At 50.4% G+C, this 19,758-nt stretch overlaps 1 protein-coding gene across 2 annotated transcripts; it reads left to right on the top strand.

The window, feature by feature from the left end:
• The first annotated feature begins 4,214 nt into the window (after positions 1 to 4,214).
• Positions 4,215 to 18,318, top strand: LOC136640362 (zinc finger protein 397-like). 2 transcript variants are annotated; one of them, XM_066615434.1, is made up of 7 exons: positions 4,215 to 4,285; positions 5,183 to 5,924; positions 7,361 to 7,502; positions 9,048 to 9,139; positions 10,725 to 10,848; positions 12,403 to 12,510; positions 15,786 to 18,318. In XM_066615434.1, exons 2-7 carry the CDS (start codon positions 5,211 to 5,213, stop codon positions 16,919 to 16,921), a joined length of 2,316 nt encoding a protein of 771 aa, XP_066471531.1. In that variant the 5' UTR covers positions 4,215 to 4,285; positions 5,183 to 5,210; the 3' UTR covers positions 16,922 to 18,318. The 2 variants fall into 2 exon arrangements, with proteins under 2 accessions (XP_066471531.1, XP_066471530.1); XM_066615433.1 differs by having other exon boundaries at positions 10,725 to 10,869.
• The last annotated feature ends 1,440 nt before the right edge of the window (positions 18,319 to 19,758 follow it).

Here is a 19,758-nt window from a genome sequence, read left to right as displayed (position 1 = left end):
CATAGCGCTGGTGTCACTACTGAGAAGGCCCTATTTCTTGCTGCTGCCCCATGTACGGCGGCGGCACTTGTAAAAAGGCCTTCTCTGATTACCTAAGCGGACAAGCCGGATTGTACGGGAGTAGGCGATCTCTAAGATACCCTGGTCCAGAGCAGTATAGGGCTTTAAAGGTCAAAACCAGCACCTTGAATTGGGCCCGGAAACAAATGGGCAGCCAATGCAGCCGCTGGAGAAGCGGACTGACAGAGTCAAACCGCCTACCTCCAGTAACTACATGGGCCGCCGCATTCCGTACTAGTTGCAGTAAGCACAATCTCCAAGTCCATGAAGAATACGGAGAGCTGAAGATTGCAAGACCTCCAACAGAAATCCCTGCACACAGGTTATTAAGATCTTCACAGAGAAGGACTCACCCTCACTTTCTAGCCTTCTGATCGTGTCTGGGACTGCAGAGGGGGCTGGCCACCTTGAGCCTTTATTGATCTCTAGATCCAAACCAGGGGGCTCTATGCCTGATATTTACCCATGGAAACCAATAGAAGTTTTTTTCCCCGGGACATGGAAAACATGCACAGGGAGGCCCTGACTGAAACTGCAACAGAAGTTAGGCTGAAAACCTCCCTTGCCTTTCATTATCTGGATTGTCATCAGGCCACATGGAATTTATAGTGGAGAAAGATACCAATATGTAAGGCCAATAAAAAGATCATAGTAATGCCTAATTGTGTACAGATCTCAACATCCCAAATTCTCCCCAAGTCATTGTCTCCCCAAATTCTAACTATGCTATAGAACAAATATGGCCCTTGCTGAGAATAATTCGCAGCCAAAGGCATGCGCAAAAGTAGCCATTACCATTTGCTCTGGGAACCCCAGGACAACCTCGATCCATCAAGCCCAGTCTTGTCCAGCCTCGTCCACTTGTCTGGTGACCCACCCTACTAGCTCATTTCCTAAATCCAATTTTAGAAAGCATAAGTAACTCTTCCGTTACCTTCTCCCCAGATGACATTATATACGTATAAAGATACTGATGAACAAGAAGAAGGAGATGGGAGCCAACATCCAGAGCCGACTGCCATACCCCAGGTATCCCAGCTGGAATCATATGGAGACTTTAAGTCAATTCTTCCCTGGTTTAAGAAAAATCCTCATTGCCTACCTGCCTTAAAAATGATTGGTTTGTTGTATATGTGGAAATGTACATTGTTCTCAGGAGTGCTGATGCATATCATGCTTCTCACCCATCTTATAGTTGGGGAAGTCACCTGTCCTTCTGCACTGACGTCGTGACAGCCAAAAAGCCCGACTGGAGAAGATTTGGAAGAAGACCATTTTTCTGTCTCTCACAGCAGAAAACCACCTGTGAGGAAGGTCACTGCTGTGTTGGGCGAGGGATGCTAATCATGCTGCCTTGAGCAGAGGACTGGTGATATGAGCACTTCCAGCATGAACCATCTATCTCCAGTGATACAAAGACTCAGGAGAAACATCCTGTCCAGGATTTTACAGAGGAAACCATCTAAGAAGACAACAAGCAATGGAAAAATCACTATTTTTATTCAATAATTAATTATTGCAAGAGTTTCCATTTTAATCCAGAGCACACCTGTCCATTTTACCCAGCAGAAGGCCAACTTGAGAAGCAACAGGACTGTGTGATGTCACGACTGTTGTCCTTGCAGGAATAAAGACTTTGGAGGAATTTGCTGTTGAAAGTGTCCGTTCAAATCTGTGTCAAACCGATTCCTGGTCAAGTGGGAATGAATTCCCTTCTCTAATCCCTCCATGCATTTCTTGAATAGGAGTGGATGAATCAATGTGACCATATGGATGTTGGTCACATAGAGGTGCTCTATATTTTCTCTCGCTCGTTTCCTGTGCATGGACCTTTCCAGGAAAGAGGCGAGAGTGGAAGGAGCCAGCTCGGACTGCCGTCCTGGATGTTGCCCGGCTGGCGCAATTCTTATCCCAAGAATTATGATGTGAGATTCCTCCACACCTCCATTAGAAAGATCTTGCTGAAGATCTTTCTTTAGGAGCTGAGTACTGAATGTAGGAAGTTGACTCCAAATTAGCCTGGCTAATTTTGGCCTCTGGAACAGCGTCTAGTGTGGCTGCCCTACTACATTAGCAGGCCAAGTGTGGTTCCTACCTTTGCATCACAGAACACCACATAACTTCTCCAGCACAATCTGATAATGGATCACTCCAAAGAGAACACAGGTTCTCATTTGGTATATTATGGTCCTGTCAGGGGGCAACCTCCCCTGGGGCCCCTGACTTACCTCTAGAGGGGATCCCCCTTTCCTCCCGGGATGGGTGGAGATCCCATCCCGCTCTCTGCAGCGCTGGTCCCACCACCCAGGAAGAGGTAGGATTGGGCAAGCCTGTCCTTGGCTTGCCTGGCAAATGGGACGTGGGCGACCCTCTGTTCGGGCCAGCGGCCAGGTGGGCCACCACCCTTCCCGAACCATATGGGGGGGGTTACACTGAACCATAGGACAAGAAAGGGGGTGAGAAAATGCCATTGCCGCTGGCCCAGGGAGCCACAACCTCCCACTTTGTCCACCCGGCAAGCTGTCCAGACTGGATGTCCTGCAGGCTTCCTTGAGGGCTCCTTCTTGAGTGGCCTGGACTATGCTGCACACAGACAATCTGATTTGAAGGAGCCAGAAAGGCCAAGAGTCACAATCTGAGGGAGCCCCTTATTTTTTGTGGCAAGAGCTTCAGGGGTCTGCACGTTATCCAAAGTCACTTCAGAGCCTCCTCCCCAGCCTGCAATAGTGGCACAGTATTAGAGGGCAGTACAAGGTGTTCATTTTGGCTCATCATTAAATTCCTTCTTTGCTAATGGGGAAAAGGGATCCCTAAAAGGGAAGGTTCTTGTCCCAGGGAGGTTTTGAAGACAACTGAGCTGGCCTTTGCTGACCCTTCTGAGCAGGACTGATGCTGGGTGGCCTGCAATAAGACACTTGGCCAGTTGTTGTGTCTCCTTCCCTGCAAGGATGGGTGAAGTCAGGACCTCTGCAGGGCCTGAAATTATCTGTTCTTCTAACATCCCATATTTGGAACCCGCCCTTCTCCACAAGGAGTCTTAGGCTGCAATCCTATCCACACTGGGAGTTAGCCCCATTGACTAGAATGGGACTTAGTGATACTTACTTACAGCCACCGGGTAGATGGGACTCGTCAGCCTGGGAAGGCAGCTCATCTGAGAGAAGGAAAACTCTGATCCCAAACCTCCACTGCCTTGTGGCTACATCCAGTTATGGAAAAGGCTTCAGGAGTCAACCTCGAGGCAAAATCCGGAGTCCCTGAGGCAGTTTGTGGCTGAACACAGTCACGTTCTGGCAACTCCTGCCGCTGGAACCAACTGCATTGGCCTCTGCCTTTCCATTGGACCATTTCAGCGACGTGGAGAGGGGGGATTTGCTGCATGGGTAACAGCCTATCCTCCATACCTACTTTACCCAGGCTTCGCACACTGGAGAGGACACTCTGTTCCAGAACCACCATTCAGAGCATGACACCATAGTCTTCTGAGACTGAAGGATGCCAACACTTACTTTCAGGTAAGTGTGGATAGGACTGGGCTGTTAGGCTACAGTCCTAGCCACACTTACCTGGACATGAGTCCCACTGAACATAATGGGGCTTACTTCTGCGTAGAGAGAAGTACTCAGAAGTAAGTCCCATTGAAGTCTATGGGGCTTACTCCCAGGAAAGTGTGGATCGGATTGGGCTACAATATCCACACTTACCTGGAAGTAAGTGCCACAGAACATAACGGGGCTTACTTCTGAGTAGAGAGAAGTACTCAGAAGTAAGTCCCATTAGAGTCCATGGGGCTTACTCCCAGGAAACCGTGGATCGGATTGGCCTGTCCACACTTACCTGGAAGTAAGTCCCGCTGAATGTAATGGGGCTTACTTCTGAGTAGACATGCCTAGGATCGTGCTGTTGGCACAGGAGAATTAAACAAGAGGAGGGAGGCCAGCAGGAGGCAAGAGGCAGCTGAGAGCAGCCCAGTCCTGGGAGGGAGAGAAGACCCGCATTCCGGTCCCGGGAGCCGGGCAGGGCGGGACTGCCGGGCAGGAGCCCGACGCTCCCTCGCTCCCTCTGCCGGGGCTGCTGCGGGAGGCGGGCGGAGGGCAGGGGCGGGGATGGGAAGGAGGCGGCAGGAAGGGGAGGCGCAGCAGGGACGGAGGCTGAGCGGAGCCGCCTGCGGACGGGAGGCAGCTGGATCGGGCTCTGCGGGGGTCGGAGGAGGAGACCTGCCCGGGTACGTAGCCCTGCCAAGGGTGGCGGCTGGCTTGGCAGAGGGGGGCGCCTGTGCCCCCATCTCAAGGGTGGCTGGCAGGCCGGCCGGCCAGGCAGGCAGGCAAGAAGCTGGAGGCTGTTCCAGTCCTTTGTTGCACCCAAGAGCAGGACTTGCCGCCTGGCTCGGCTCCAGCTGCCCCCGACACAAAGGGCGGACCAGGCAGCCGCCCCCACTGCCTGCCCGACAGCCAGATCCATCCTTTGGTAGGCAGAAATTCAACAGATCCACCATTTCCCTGCATCGTCAAACACTGATAGGAAACCTTCACCTGTTTCCCCCCCCAAGAGACACCACTAGGTGTTTGTCCCAAATACAGGCACGCGTCGCTTAACAACGGACCACGTAATGACAGACCGCGTCTATGACGGTGGTCAGCGCACAACAGAGAGGCTCTTAATGAGGCAATCAGATCTCCCGTAGCCTGCAGCTGAGTGTCTGTTTGCAAAACAAAGGCACTAGCTTGGGTGCAATGTTTGCTTAACAACCTAGCCACGTAACAACGGGGATCGGAGGATGTATCTCCATCCTTAAGTGGCACACACCTGTACATGCACCTTTTCTCCCCTTTGGATTCTGGACTTTGCACTATGTGTGTCTTTGGCTCAGGAGGAAAGTCCCCTTTCAGCTCCAGAATACCTCCAGGCAATGGCCTTGCTGGGAACCTCCTGCAGTTGCAGCTCTTCTGTTGCCCTGTAAATCTCCTTCTCCCTGAATCATCCTTTTTGGGAGGACAGTAAGAGCAGCAGAGCAGGCAGAAATTGGGTCATTTCCTCCTCCAAGCAAGATCAGGGGTTTGGGAGCAAAGGTGTTTGAATCAACTGCTATGCAAAAGCTACCCTTGCATCTCTGTTTCCAAAGTTGCAGGAGTCAAGCCAGGAGTGAAGCCATGAAAGAGGAAACCTGTGAAGGTCCAGGAGCAGAAGAGGGATCAGCAGGGGCAGGAGAAGCCCCAGGCAGAGACCAGCCTGAATCCGTCATGGAGCCAGACAAGGGCCCAGAGGAGCTGGGTAAGGGGATGCAACAGCGCTGGGAAGGCCAATGGCAGCAGTTCCTCAAGACCCTGCAGGCCCCCCACTTGGACTGGAGGAGTCCCCAACGCTCAGAGGCCACACCCTGGGATGATGCCAAGGCCTTCCTGGCCTCCTTTGAGCAAGTGGCTGCAGCCTGTCGGTGGCCCCGAGGAGAGTGGGTGGCTCGGCTCCTGCCCGCCCTGAGTGGAGAAGCCCAGCAGGCCTTCAGCCTCCTGGCAGCCAGAGACAAGGAGGACTATGGGAAAGTGAAGGCCGCCATCCTGAGAGGGGATGCCCTGAGGAGGGAGAGGCAGCGCCAGCACTTCCGTCAGTTCTGCTGCCAGGAGCTGGGAGACCCGCGAAGGATGTACAGCCAGCTGCAGGGACTTTGCTGCCAATGGCTGAAGCCAGAGAGGCACACAAAGGAGCAGATCCTGGAGCTGCTGGTCCTGGAGCAGTTCCTGGCCAGCCTGCCGGTGGACGTCCAGAGCTGGATCCGGGCAGGAGGGCCAGACAGTGGTGCCCAGGCTGTGGCCATGCTGGAGGATTTCTTGCTGAGCCAGAGGGAGTCCGACACAGGGACATGGCAGGTGAGGTCTTCATGTTTAGTTCTAAGCTTCCTTCCAAGGCACAGAATATGGGATGGGTTATTTAAAGCATCTGCTAGTCCTCAGCTAAAACTGGAGAGAACCAGTGGCAGGTAGGAGAGGCCCGAACCCTCCTGACAATCCTGCCTCTGGTCACTGAACATTATTTCACATAAAAGCATCTCTGAATGCTGACCAAAGATGTTCGGTCTCACACATAAGTGAATCTGTAGTTGGAGGAAGTTCTATATGGGGTGTAGCCATTCAGAATAGCCATTTTTGTACCAGTTCAATGATTTCATGTTGAATGAATACATTTAAGTGAATTGAGATATAAAAATCATGGGTTTTGGATTTATTTGTATTTTGTGCGTCCTCCTTTGTGTAAAAAAGACAAGAACAGAAACGTAGATCCCAGAACAACTGCAAAGATTTTGAAAATGAGTCTTTATTGCTTATTGTTTGTTAGCATCAGCCTTATGATGAACCTCCTCCTATGCAGTAGGCGTGGTTTTTTGGCTATAACATTTGAGAGAATAGAGCCATTTCAACACTGTTTGTTTCACTGCATTCTGCATGAAATTATGCATCAGTTGATAAATACCATGATGGTATTATTTGAAAATACCAAGGTTTAAAAAAATGTTGGTGTGTAGTGGTCTCTCTCTCTCTCTCTCTCTCTCTCTCTCTCTCTCTCTCGCACGCACGCACGCACGCACGCATGTATTCATTAGAATTGTGTGTAAATCCATGTACTGCCATGTCAGTGTTAATGGCCCAGGAGTTGTTGTGATGGGGGGGAAAAGCCGACTTACTTGGTTCTCTCAGGCTGCAATCCTTTGTGCACTTACCTGGGAGTTAGCATCATTGATTGGTTGTCAAGGGAGGGCACCAGGATGCCGGTGGCCTGATCCAGTGGGGCTGTTCTTATGTTCTTATGACCTGGCAGTGGAAAAAAACTCCTTGTCACAGCATGTGGTGATGGCATCTGGCCTGGACGCCTTTAAAAGGGGATTGGACAAGTTTCTGGAGGAAAAATACATTACGGGTTACACTCCATGATGTGTATGTGCAACTTCCTGATTTTAGAAATGGGTTATGTCAGAATGCCAGATGCAAGGAAGGGCACCAGGATGAGGTCTCTTGTTATCTGCTGTGCTCCTTGGGGCATTTGGTGGGCCGCTGTAAGATACAGGAAGCTGGACTAGATGGGCCTATGGCCTGATCCAGTGGGGCTGTTCTTATGTTCTTACTTGTGAGGAGAAATGCAAGGGTTGGGTTGTCAGTTGCATAGTTGGCTGAGCCTCAAGATGTCCAGGAAGCTATTGAGTTCTGTCAGAAACCTAGAATTATGCACCAAAGGGAATAGGATGTAAGGGAGCAGGACGTGTCTCTTTGTTGTTGCCGTGTTCTAACTGAGATTCTCTTCTCTGCTTCAGGAGCCACTGCAGGAGTGGGCTGTGGGTCCCCTGGATGTAAAAGAGGAACCCTTGGACATGGTGCAGGAGGAGATCTCCAAAGAACACACAGAGATATTTAGAGACATCCAGCAGAATGTTGATGGGGAGGTCGCTGTGCCAGGTAAGGGTTCAGTGTGTGACCTTAAGTGCTGTCACAATGAGGGTAATTTAATGTAAAGGGAGGTCAACAGACATCTGGAAGGGGGAGTTTGGGCGGTTGCAAATGGAGATGCAGAGGGCAAGGCGGCATCCCTTGAACATCCCTATTCTGCCCAATTACAGCCCTTCCGCTCCCCCTCCACTTGCCAGGTCTAGTAACCCTAGTGGTAGGGGAATTTGAGCAGGGGCAACCCAAGATCCCGAATCCAATTTCTGTTTGTATGCAGCTTTTCCAGGGACAGAAATCTGTCCTGCTTTGCCTCTGGCCACTTCTAAGGATGAACAGGTGGACCAATTCTCCTGTATAAGAGGAGGAATAAGAAGGCAGGTCCTCTTACGGTTAGGAAGTGGGTGGAAGACCAGGAAATGGAGAGTGGGTGCAAGCGGGCAGTTTTTACAGTGGAGCTTCCAAGTTGCGAGAAGTTCTGGTTCTGTTTCCTCTGCATTGGTCAGATCTCACCTGGAGTGCTGTGCCCAGTACTTTTTCAGGAAAAAATTCCTGAAGGTAAGGGGGGTTCAGCAGTGGAACAGGTTGCCAAGGGAGGTGGTGGATTCTCCCTCACTGGAGATCTTCAAGCTGAGGCTGGCCAAGCACCTGCTGGAGACGCTCTAGGTCTAGGAGGATTTTCTGCTACATGCAAGGTGTTGGACTAGAAGGTACTTTTAGGTACCTTTCAACTCTATGATTCTATGAGTGAGGTGAAAAGCGGTTTGCCCCAAGAGTTGGACTTGGGAGCTGTGCTTTCCAACTTGTTCATAAACAGCCTGGAGTTGGGGATCATCATTGAGGTAGCCACGTTAGCCGATGACATTTAAAGTTTTCTGGTTGGTAAAGTGCAGAAGAGACAGGGGTTGATACTGAATGGCCAATGTTACTATGCCATTGTAGAAATCAATGGTAAAGTCACATCTGGAGTGTCCAGTTCTGGTTGCCATATCTCAAATAAGATATTGTGGAACTGGAAAAAGTGCAAAAGAGAGTGGCCAAAATGGGTTGGGGCACCTCCCTTATGAGGAAAGGCTAAAGCATTTGGGGCACTTAGAGAGAAGGAGCTGGGGTGGGGGGCAAGATTAAGATGTTTACAGTTATGCAGGGGATGGAGAGAGGGGTGTTCTTTCCCTTCACACACAACACCAGAACCAGAGGACATCCACTAAAATTGAGTATTGGGAGAGTTGGAACAGACAAAAGAGAATAGTTCTTTACCCAGCGTGTAATTAGTCTGTGGAACTCCTTGCCACAGGTTGTGGTGATGGCACATGAAGGCCTAGATGCTTTGTAAAGGAGATTGGACAGATTGATGGAGGAATAGTCCATCACAGGTTACAAGCCATGATGACTATATGCAGCCTCTGGGTTTTAGAGGTAGTCTGACTGCCAGAAGCAAGGAAATGGCAATCTTGATATTCCCTCTGAGGTACAGGAAGTTGGACTAGATGGGTCCTTGGCCTGATCCAGCAGAGCTCTTCTTGTACTGTCCATAAATGTCCCTCTTGTCTCTTACAGGCACTGGAATCGTACGCCCATTGCTTCCCCCAGAAGGTCAGGACATGGCAGAAGCTGAGCTGACCAAGGCTCTTGGCGTTCAAATGGAGCAGGTTGGTTTGGGCAGGGCTGTGGCAGACACATGAACCAGGCAGCAGCCAGTGTTCGTATGCCGGAGATGACTATGGGGCCTACTGAGGTGGTTGCCTCAGGCAGCAGGTTGGTAGAGGACACCCATCTCCATCTTTCCTGTTTCCTCTGCTGTTCCTGGCCTCTTCTGCTCCACCCCATCTCCCTTTTCTGGTCAAGGGAAGGGAGGGAGAAGAGCCTAGGACATTCAGCGCGCTGCTTCAGAAAAGCTGCATCTGTGTTGTTTGGTCACCAATGTGATGGTCAGCCCAGTCCTAAAGGCAGTGCTGCTGCCGGGGGCAGCGGCCCAAAGCAGTTACGGCTGCATCCTGTGGCCCCCATGGTAGCCACCAGAAGTCTCCTTGGGGGAAAGCGACTTTTGTTCCCTTCCCCGGGGGAAAGCCCCAAGCCCCACAATGGGGCTTCTCAAGTCTGAACCGGCTGTTTTGCTAGCAGAGACTTGTGGGACTCCTTGTCGGGCCTTCCGGCCCAGCAAGGAGTTCAGGATCCGGCAGAGCAAAGCTTAGTCAGTCCCACCTCCCCTCACCCCCGAGGCCCTCACCACCGCCTGGAGCACTTACCTAGCTCTGGGCATCGTCCTGCCAGTTCTGGGCCAGCACCAGTGCTGACAGCGCAGGGTGTCGTGGGCACGCCTCATTTGTGAAACCCAGCCCCAGCGGTACGTTCATACTAGCAGCGCTGAAGAGCTCAGGATTGGGCTCTGAGTCAGCAGGTAAAAAGCGTCATGCTGCCCAGCGTACATGCAATTGTAGCCAGAGGGGGGAGCAAGAAAGGGTTTCTCCCTCCCCCAGGTTATCACTTTGGTAGGAATCCTTGTGTCCTCTTTCCCATTCACTTATAAATCTTGAGTAGCGATGTAGATGGATATAGAGACGCTCTTTTCCCTTTGACATAATACCAGAACCAGGGGACATGCACTAAAGTTGAGTGTTGGGAGGGTTGGGACAGGCAAAAGAATATATTTCTTTACCCAGCATGTAATTAGTATGTGGAACTCCTTGCCACAGGAAGTAGTGATGGCATCTCGCCTGGATGCCTTTAAGAGGGGATTGGTCAAATTTCTGGAGGAAAAGTTCATCATGGGTTACAAGTCATGGTAGGTATGTGCAAGCTCCTGGTTGTAGAGCTAGGCTACCTCAGATTTCCAGATGCAGGGGAGGGCACCGGGATACAGGTTGTGTCTTGTTTGTCTTGTGTGCTCCCTGAAGCATTTGGTGAGCCACTGTGAGATACAGGAAGCTGGACTAGAAGGGCCTTTGTCCTGATCCAGCGGGGCTCTACTTAGATTCTAATACACAGGTCCACCTTCAGTTTTAAAGCATAACCATAGAACTTGCAATGCACACAGGCACAATGGCTATCTCACCTGCCCCTGCGTACCTTGGTTAATTGATTGTAGCTTGCTGATATCCATTTATGGAAGCAGAGTCTGTCTTAAGACTTCTGGATTATGGAGTTCAAAGGGCATGATCTCATACTATGAATTAACCCCATTCCTCATGCAACACAATTTGAAGGGGGAGCATGAATGTTTTCCTGTTTCTGAAGGTGATGAACCCGAGTAAGACAGGTGGGACTTTGCACATGGCTGAGTGGACGCCGATGCAGTCAAGCCAACAGACCAGGTTCTGGCAAGTTCTGCAGGAGGATGGTGAAAATGTGGATTCCTTGGGTAACGACCTGCTTGTCTCCGGTATATGCTGTATAAAATTGTACATCTCTGTTTTTGTAATTTGGGTTATATACACAGATCCGCTTCTATGTATAGTGCTCAGTCCTATCCAACTCTCCAGCTTTGATGCAGCCGCAATGCAGTCCGGAAGTATGGGAACAAATGTTCCCTTACCTTGAGGAGACCTGCTGGAAATACATGCTTTTAAGTTACGAAGCAAGACAGAAATTTGTTTCTGACGCGTTCTCTGAATATACTACATGTAATGACTAAAATATCCACCAGCTGATGGAGAAGTGCATGGAACTGGGGATGGATGTTCCTTCTAGGGAACTACGCTGCATCCTTTCTTCTGCTGTTTCTTCCTCTTTTCTTTCTCTGCCCCTTGACCCCCCCATGCACACCCCTGCTGACTCCTCCTCTTCCAAAATTGTTATGCATGGCAATATATGTGCTTTTCTTTGGGTGGCACAAGGTATATTGACTGCAAATAGAAAAGGATGCCAGTTGGTAAAATACACTGGCAGACCCTAAAGCAGGAGAAAGGAATGATTTAATCATATGGAGTTCCTGGAGGGGGGGGGAAGAAGCATTGGTGAGAAGCTTGTTTCCTAAGGGGAAGGTTCTTCCAGGAGAAATGGCCTCAGGCTATCAGTTTATAGGGCAATCCTAACCAACTTTCCAGCTCTGGCATAACTGTGCCAGTGGGGCATGTGCTGCATCCTGCAGTTGGGGGCAGTCACGGAGGCCTCCTCAAGGTAAGGCAATGTTTGTCCCTTTACCTTGGAGTTGCATTGCCCTGATGTCAGTGCTGGGAAGTTGCTTAGGATTGCAGCCTTACAGCCCAATCCTGTGTTTGGTGGCATGGCTCCGTGCCTCACCGCCGGGCTCCCGCCTGTGCTAGCCCAGCGCTGACTGGTGCTGGGCTAGCGCGGGGCGGTTGCCCAGCTTCCGCGGCTCAGTGGTCTCCCAAACTGTGGCACGGTAAGCAGGGGTGGGGACCGGGGCAGGGAAGAGGCATTCCGGGGAGCGGGGAGGCTGGCGGGGGGCGGAGGGAGGGCAGGGGGAGGTGTGCTGGGGGCGGGCTGGAGGCGTGCTGGGGGAAGGGAGGGCAGGAGGTGGGTCCACGGAGCTCTGCTTCACAGGAACCAATGCACTCGTGTAGGGCTCCGCAACCTACGGCGGTAAAGTGAGTAGCCCCATTGCGGGGCTGCTTACCTTACTTGGGGGAAGGGGAGGAAAGTCCTCTTCTCTCAAGGTGCCTCCCGCAGTAGCCTGGGAGGCTCAGGATCCGGCAGCAGCCCTTCTCGGGATTGCCATATTTGGCAGCTCAGGATTGGGAGTTATGTACAGCATTAGAGCATATATGACATCAGTCTATCCAATATATCATTTTTTAAATTCACATTTTTTTTTTCAATTGCATCTTATTTGTTTACTGTGAAATAGAAAACAGAGTGGAAAACACACGTAAAAGGACGTCGTGAATGCTTTCTGTATTGAAATACACAAGAAATAAATTTTTGTCTTTCTCTCTCTCTCTGTGTCCTCAAGAGAGATTTTTGAGTCCCCGACTCCACCTTGACCCCCCTGCAGTGAAGAAGGAAGAGACTTTCCTCCCTGATCCAGTGGAAAGTCTGAGGCTCCCAGGTCAGGAGAAGGGTAAGGAGTTGGAGTGGAATTCTTGGTTGCTTCTTTCTACAGGTGGCAACATCTGGGTTCCTTTAAGAAGTCACCTCCACCTGCACTTCTTCTCTCCCAGAACTACATTGCACAGATTTCCTTATAGCTGGCAGGAACAGATGGGCAGCCCAATCCTAAGGGGCAGCCCAATCCTGAGCAGCCCGGGGCGCCCCCGCTCAGCGGCACCAAGACGGCTGCCGCCGCATCCAACACCTCCCGCGCTACCGCAAGAGGCACCTTGGGAGTAGGGGACATTTGTCCCCTTCCCCCAGGTAAGGGAGGCAGCCCCACAATGGGGCTACTCTCTTTAGCAGCGCCCTTTGGGCGCCGCTAAAGTAAAGGCGCTTGTGTAAGGCACGCAGCCTCCACAAGTGCCAAGGATCCTGTGGAGTGGAGCTCTGCGGGTCCTCCTCCCGTCCGCCCCCAGGCACGCCTCTGGCATGCCCCCTCTCCCTGCGTCACGCCAGCCTCCCCGCCTCCTCCCCGCATCACACTGGCCTCCGCCCTCCCCGGAACGCCCCCGTCCCGTTTTCCGTTCCGCAGCCTGGTGGTGGCAGGCACCACCGAGCTGCGGAACACGGGCGCCTGCCAGGTGGTGGCTCCGTGCCGGCCAGAGCTGAGCCACCTCTGGTGGGAGCCCGGCGGTAAGCCCCGCAAACATGTCTTACGGCACATTTGCGACTATGGTCCGCGCCATGGAGGCGCGGTGCGGCCATAGGATTGGGACCGCAGTTATGTCAAAGCCAAGAGTGGCTTCTCCCTTCTCATATCTCTGCATTTTTGTGTAACTGTGGAAATCTCTTTGAAGTTAGTACTGGGATTGCTTTATCTATTTAGGCTTTTTATTAGTAGCTCAATAACAAAAATTAAGGGCCCAGTCCTATCCAGACTTTGGGCCGCTGTGAGATACAGGAAGCTGGACTAGATGGGCCTATGGCCTGATCCAGTGGGGCTGTTCTTATGTTCTTATGTTCTTATGTTCAGACTTGGGCTGGTGCGTGGAGAGGTTTACAACACGGAATAACATTCCACTGTCGTAAAATTTTGTGTGCTCTTCTAGAACTGGCTGCAGAGGAGGTAGAATGGGGAGATAGAATTAGTTGGCAACCTTCAGTCTTGAAAGACTATGGTATCACGCTCTGAAAGGTGGTTCTGGAACAGCGTCTAGTGTGGCTGAAAAGGCTGATTCGGGAGTGACAATCCCTTCCACACTGGGAGCAAGTGCAGTCTGTCCCTGGTCTTCCTCCCTGGCTATGGGCCTTCCTTCTTTGCCTCTTTGCCTCAGACTGTTGGCCAAGTGTCTCTTCAAACTGGGAAAGGCCATGCTGCACAGCCTGCCTCCAAGCGGGCCGCTCAGAGGCCAGGGTTTCCCACTTGTTGAGGTCCACTCCTAAGGCCTTCAGATCCCTCTTGCAGATGTCCTTGTATCGCAGCTGTGGTCTACCTGTAGGGCACTTTCCTTGCACGAGTTCTCCATAGAGGAGATCCTTTGGGATCCGGCCATCATCCATTCTCACGACATGACCGAGCCAACGCAGGCGTCTCTGTTTCAGTAGTGCATACATGCTAGGATTCCAGCACGTTCCAGGACTGTGATAGAATGGGCTATCACATTCTAGATAGGATATTCCAGGAGATAGAATGGATAGAATGGATCGATAGGATATTCCAGGAGATAGAATGGGGCAGGTGGAACAGTGGAGTTCCCAGGTGGGGCAGAGAGAGAGGTGGAGCAATATAGGTGGCACTCATGTGTGCCCATGTCCTATCCCTTTTCTCTCCCTTTTTGCTGTCATTACATGCCTCGGACTTAAATCTTCAAAATAGCAGGCACTTCGTTCCCCAGAACAAGTGAATGTACCCTGAGGAGATGTGCCCAACACGAGTACCCTACAGATAAACCATGAGCACTGTTGGTGTGGCTGAATCAGTGGGGGGATTTAGGTAGGCTTGGGCTGCCTAACAATTGTGATCCTGGCCCCTGTGCCGCCCAGGACCAAATGCCATCCCCCCTCCCCATATTTAAAAACATCACTTCCAGTCTTCATGGAAAACCGGAAGTGACATTTTTAGATTTTCCAGAAGCCTCAGAAGGCTTTCTGAGGCCCTATAATGGGGCCTTAAGAAAAACAAAAAATGGGCTGTGCATGGGAGGGAGTTGCAGTGGTGCCCCCCACCAGGTGGCGCCCCAGAGCAGTTGTTCCCCTGACCTGCCCAGGTACACTGGTACTTCCTAAGACACAGTTAAATACATCCACAAACAAATGTATTTACGAAGTACCTAAAGCAGTGTGTTAGGTGCAATAAAATAAACATTTTTTTTAAAGGTCCATCATTGATAACTGAACATAGGTGCTGCAAAAGTGATTGAGAGGAGGATGGAATAACAAACTAAAAACACAGAGAAACCCAAGATCAGCTTGGAAGTGACCTGATGACTTTTCCATACCCAAATGGCGTGGGATCAGGCGGGGCATGGAAAAATCTTCATGGTCTTGCACAGGGGTGCCCAAACCCCGGCCCTGGGGTCACTTGCGGCCCTCGAGGCCTCTCAATGCGGCCTTCAGGGAGCCCCCAGTCTCCAATGAGCCTCTGGCCCTCCGGAGATTTGTTGGCCCTCCGCAACTGCTCTCAGTGTGAGGGCAACTGTTTGACCTCTCGCATGAGCTGTGGGTTGAGGGCTCCCTCCACTGCTTGTTGTTTCATGTCTGTTATGCAGTAGCGGCAGCAAAGGAAAGGCCAGCCTTGCTTTGTGCAAGGCCTTTTATAGGCCTTGAGCTATTGCAAGACCTTCATTCATTCATATAAGTTCATCTTTAAAATATTCATTTATGTAAACTTATGTAAATTTATTCAAATTTTAAATGTAAATTAATTCTTTTTTTCCCTGGCCCCTGACACAGTGTCAGAGAGATGATGTGGCCCTCCTGCCAAAAACTTTGGACACCCCTGGTCTTGCATCATTCTCCCTCTTGCTGAGTACTAGAAGTAAGATCCACTGTGCAAAATAGGCACTTTTCCTGAGTTGTGTAAGCCCAGGAGGCCCTGAGTCCAGAAGCAGAATTTGTGTTTCCTGGCAGAGAAATTTGGTTTTCATACTTTAGCAGGGTGTCTTCACAGTCCAGGATTGGAATGGAGTTTGGAGGCTAGAAAGGGAGGTGGGCAGATGGGGAAAGATGGGAAGGAGGATGTTGCAGGAAGCTTGAAAATGGGTCACCAGAATACCAACAAAATTCCACTCTTTTTTTCTTCAGATGATGGGAAGAGAACTCAGCTCAGAATGAAGAATTCTCCAACTGGAGGAAATGAGCCAGAAGAAATACCCAGGACAATATCAAAAGATACCCAAGGGAATGTTCTGGTGCCTGTTGAGATGCGTGAGGGACGTTGCGAGTCCATGAGAGGACAGAGAACGGAGCCGCATACAGGATGCAAGGAATCTGGTGAGTTCCCAGAAGGTCTTGGAGCTGCCTGCAGCAATTCCAGCCCAGTGGATACAGAGGAGGAGAAGCCATCATTTTCCAAGTATGGTAGAAAATTCTGTCATCTTGTTTTTGAACAGACTGGAGAAGAGTGCGTTGTAGGCCCCTCATTCGGGGAAAAGATCCCACAGAATTCAGACCTTGAGAAACATCACAGTAGCCAGATGGCAGTGAAAAATTACAATTGCCTCGAGTTTGGGGCAAGCCTCCATTCCAATTCCTTAACAAAGCACCAGGTAATTCATATTGGAGAGAAGACTTACACATGTGGAAAGCAGTTCAGGGATGGAACCGACTTGAAGAGTCATCACACAGTCCACGCAAGGAGAAAACCACACCAGTGCCCTGACTGTGGTAAGAACTTCTCTTGGAAATCGCGCTTGTTACGACATCAGCAGAGTCATACTGGAGAAAAACCTCACGAATGCCCTGAATGTGGAAAGCACTTCAGAGATGTCACAGTTTTGCGGAGTCATCAGACCATCCACACGGGGAGAAAACCGTATCCGTGCCCGGATTGTGGCAAAAACTTCTCTTGGAGATCCCAGTTGTTAAACCACCAGAGAAGTCACACTGGAGAGAAACCTTACAAATGCCCTCGCTGTGGAAGAGGCTTCTTTCAGAGATCGGATTTATTCAGACATCAGAAAGTTCATACTGGAGAGAAGCCGTACAAGTGCCCTGACTGCGGGAAAAACTTCTCCCAGAGATCAGATTTATTCAGGCACCAGAACACTCATACTGGAGAGAAACCTCATGAGTGCCCTGACTGTGGAAAAAATTTCTCCCAGAGATCGTATTTGTTAAAGCACCAAAAAATTCATACTCGAGAGAAACCTTATGGGCGTCCTATATGTGGGAAAAACTTAAATGAGACACAAACACTGATAACCCATGTAGGACAATGAGGTTTATTATATGCTTACTACTGCATAACTTTGTGTTTTTTGTCTGAGAAATGGCGGTCACTGTTTGGTAACATGACCTGGGTTAGGCAAAGTCCTCGGGGCCATACAGAGCTCCATGCCTCACCTTGGGACTGGCAGCTGTAGAATAAATGATTCGGGTATGTGTCACTTAGGGCCCAGTCCTATCCTTGGCTGGCCTGCTTCCACTGTATCCTGTGTGCTGGCTGGTGGCCAGACCGGCAGAGAACCTCCTCCACCGTTCCCTTGTCTCCTGTGGGTCTACGCAGATCTATGCCAGCTATTTTGCTGGTGTAAACCTGTTAGTCCAATGGGGGCGTGTCAGGACCGGGCTGGGGGTATAACATCTCATGGATGCCGCGTCTCCACAATCTGCCCCCAGCCCTGCCGAATCCCCATCCCGATCCTTCCTGATGCCTTCTGCACTGACAGCTGATCTGCAGTCTACCACAGCCAGGGCAGGGCTTACTGACTTCCATGCTGTCAGTAGTGAGCTGCCCACAGTTGGAGCAGCCCGTACAATATGCGTTGTGCAGGCCACCTTCTCAAGGATAGGCTTGGGCGGCCAGATATATGTCATTTGAGTAGTTTTTCCAGTTAGTATTTAGTGGTCGGCCTTTTGGATTCTTAACTGCAGCCCCATGAGTTAACTGCAGGAAAGTGAGAGCCCAATCCTGTCCAACTTTCTAGCACTAATGCAGCTGTGCCAATGGGGCATGAAATTTCTTTCTCCCCTCCTTTCTGTGGGAGGGGGAGAGGCAGTCATGGAGGCCTCCTCAAGGCAGGGGAACGTTTGTTCCCTTACCATGGGCTGCTTTGCTGTTGCATCAGTGCTGGAAAGTTGGATAGGATTGGGCCCTGAGAGGGTACAGGGTCACTTCATTTCTCTGTTCAGAGATGCCACGTTCTCTGTTAACTGAGCCCTCGGTCAGCATCTCTCTGTAGAAATCCAAGGCCTGCAGTGATCTCTTTTTCACCCTTCCCTGACTTTAGGTCGGAGTTATCCCAGTCCTGCTAACTGGGCAAAACGGCACCTTTTCAAGTGGTGCTCCTCTTATATTTAGCAGGGGGAGAGTAATTGTCCAACCCAAGCACAGTGTCTTTACAAGTGTTTGCTGGTGGTGTTCTGCATTTTTTTTTTTTTAGATTGTGAACCCTTTTGGGACAGGAAGCCATTTAGTTATTTGATTTTTTCTGTAAACTGCCTTGGGAATGTTTTTGTTGAAAAGCAGTATATAAATATTCTTAAGAATTAATAATAATGATAATTCCCCTTCATGAGAGAGGGTAAGATGCCAGGTGTGACCATGATAGCTGCACTGTTCTATGCCTTACACAGCATCCCCCTCACCCCAAGACTAGTAGAAGTGGAATAAATTATGAAAAAGCAAAAATACGCATTTAATAGATGTGCATAATTTACATCATCCAGGTTTAGCAGCAATGCCCTGAATCAGGTGGGCTGCCAGTCCACATCCTTCTGGTCCACTAGAGGTCTCTGTTACAATGGAAGCATCTCTTGCCACCAGCACAATTCTTAGGACCAGTATCTCACTGCCCAGTCCTATCCCCCACCATTGGCAATGATGATGATGCTGCATCAAATCGGGGAGGGGGGGAATCAGGAGGCCTGCCAGAGGTAAGTAAAAAGCATGTGACCGCAGCCTGGCTTTCAGGCTGCTGGAACAAGAGTTATGGCAGCACAAGACCCAGATAGGATTGTGCCCCAAGTCATGGCATTCTCCTCCAACAGACTTCTCACATTCAAAATATGAGGTGCTGGGTATGACCAGAACAATGTAACACACCAGTACAAATGGGTTCCCCCCCCCTTTTTGGTAATACGTGGAATAGGTTAGTCCTGACAGGATGCATGTATGTATACATCTTCTGTACAAACTGTGGTGCCTTTCAGATGGCCCTTGCGTGATTTGGACTAGTGACTGCCCCGTGGACGTTCTTGGCTCCTACACTCTGATCTCTTGAGAACTGCAGTACTGGATGATTCCAAAGGGTTCATCTAGTCCAGTACTGTTTTCCTAGGAGAGCCAGCCTGGTGCTTCTGGGAGCCCCCTGAGCAAGTTGATAGACAGCTCTGCTGCTTCTTCACAGCTTTCAGTAAGCTGATTCTGAATATGGAGGTTCTGTTTAGCACCGAAGGCCAATCACCCTTTAGTATGATCTCCCCTCCATGAATTATACAATCCATTTTTAAAGTCATCTAAAGATGTGGCCATCCCCAGATCTTGAAACACATTTTCAGAACAAAGGATCCTTTCTGAGATCCTGTCTTGTGCGCCGCCTTTGGAGGGGATAAGAACATAAGAAGAGCCCCGCTGGATCAGGCCAGAGGCCCATCTAGTCCAGCTTCCTGAATCTCACAGTGGCCCAACAAATGCTTCAGTGGAGCCAATTCCCAAGGAAGTGTTCACATGCCATTGCAGCTGTGTAGCCCTGATGCTCTCTGTTGTGGCACCTGAGACATGAATGTATTTCTTACAGCATACATTTTTGCGCATTAGAGAGCATGTCCTCAGATGCACCTTGCAAATCAGGTGAGGTGCACCTTGCAAGTTGGTACATCCATGAGGTTAGGTGAGACAACCAAGTCAGAAAGCGGCGTGGAGGGATTTTCACCTCCACTCACTTTGCCTTCTCCCACTGTTTCGAAAAGGAAAAAAGGGATGGAACAGAAGAGGAAGTTGGAAGGAGAGGAGTGTGGTGGGCTAGAGCAGTGTTTCTCAACTGGAGGTATGCGTACCACTGGTGATAGGCGAGGTGGTGTCTGGTGGCACCCCCAGACCCCTGTTGCTAGGCAG

Source organism: Tiliqua scincoides, chromosome 2 (genome assembly GCF_035046505.1).
Source record: "Tiliqua scincoides isolate rTilSci1 chromosome 2, rTilSci1.hap2, whole genome shotgun sequence".
In the NCBI taxonomy this organism is placed as follows: domain Eukaryota; kingdom Metazoa; phylum Chordata; class Lepidosauria; order Squamata; family Scincidae; genus Tiliqua; species Tiliqua scincoides.
This window is presented reverse-complemented; position numbering and strand designations above follow the sequence as displayed.

Bases quoted from the DNA above. Each gene is read 5' to 3' on its own strand.
- LOC136640362 (XM_066615433.1), top strand. From the start codon at position 5,211: ATGAAAGAGGAAACCTGTGAAGGTCCAGGAGCAGAAGAGGGATCAGCA. The intron at 9,140-10,724 runs GTTGGTTTGGGC...CTGTTTCTGAAG, and splicing joins TTGGCGTTCAAATGGAGCAG to GTGATGAACCCGAGTAAGAC. The intron at 12,511-15,785 runs GTAAGGAGTTGG...TTTTTTCTTCAG, and splicing joins GCTCCCAGGTCAGGAGAAGG to ATGATGGGAAGAGAACTCAG.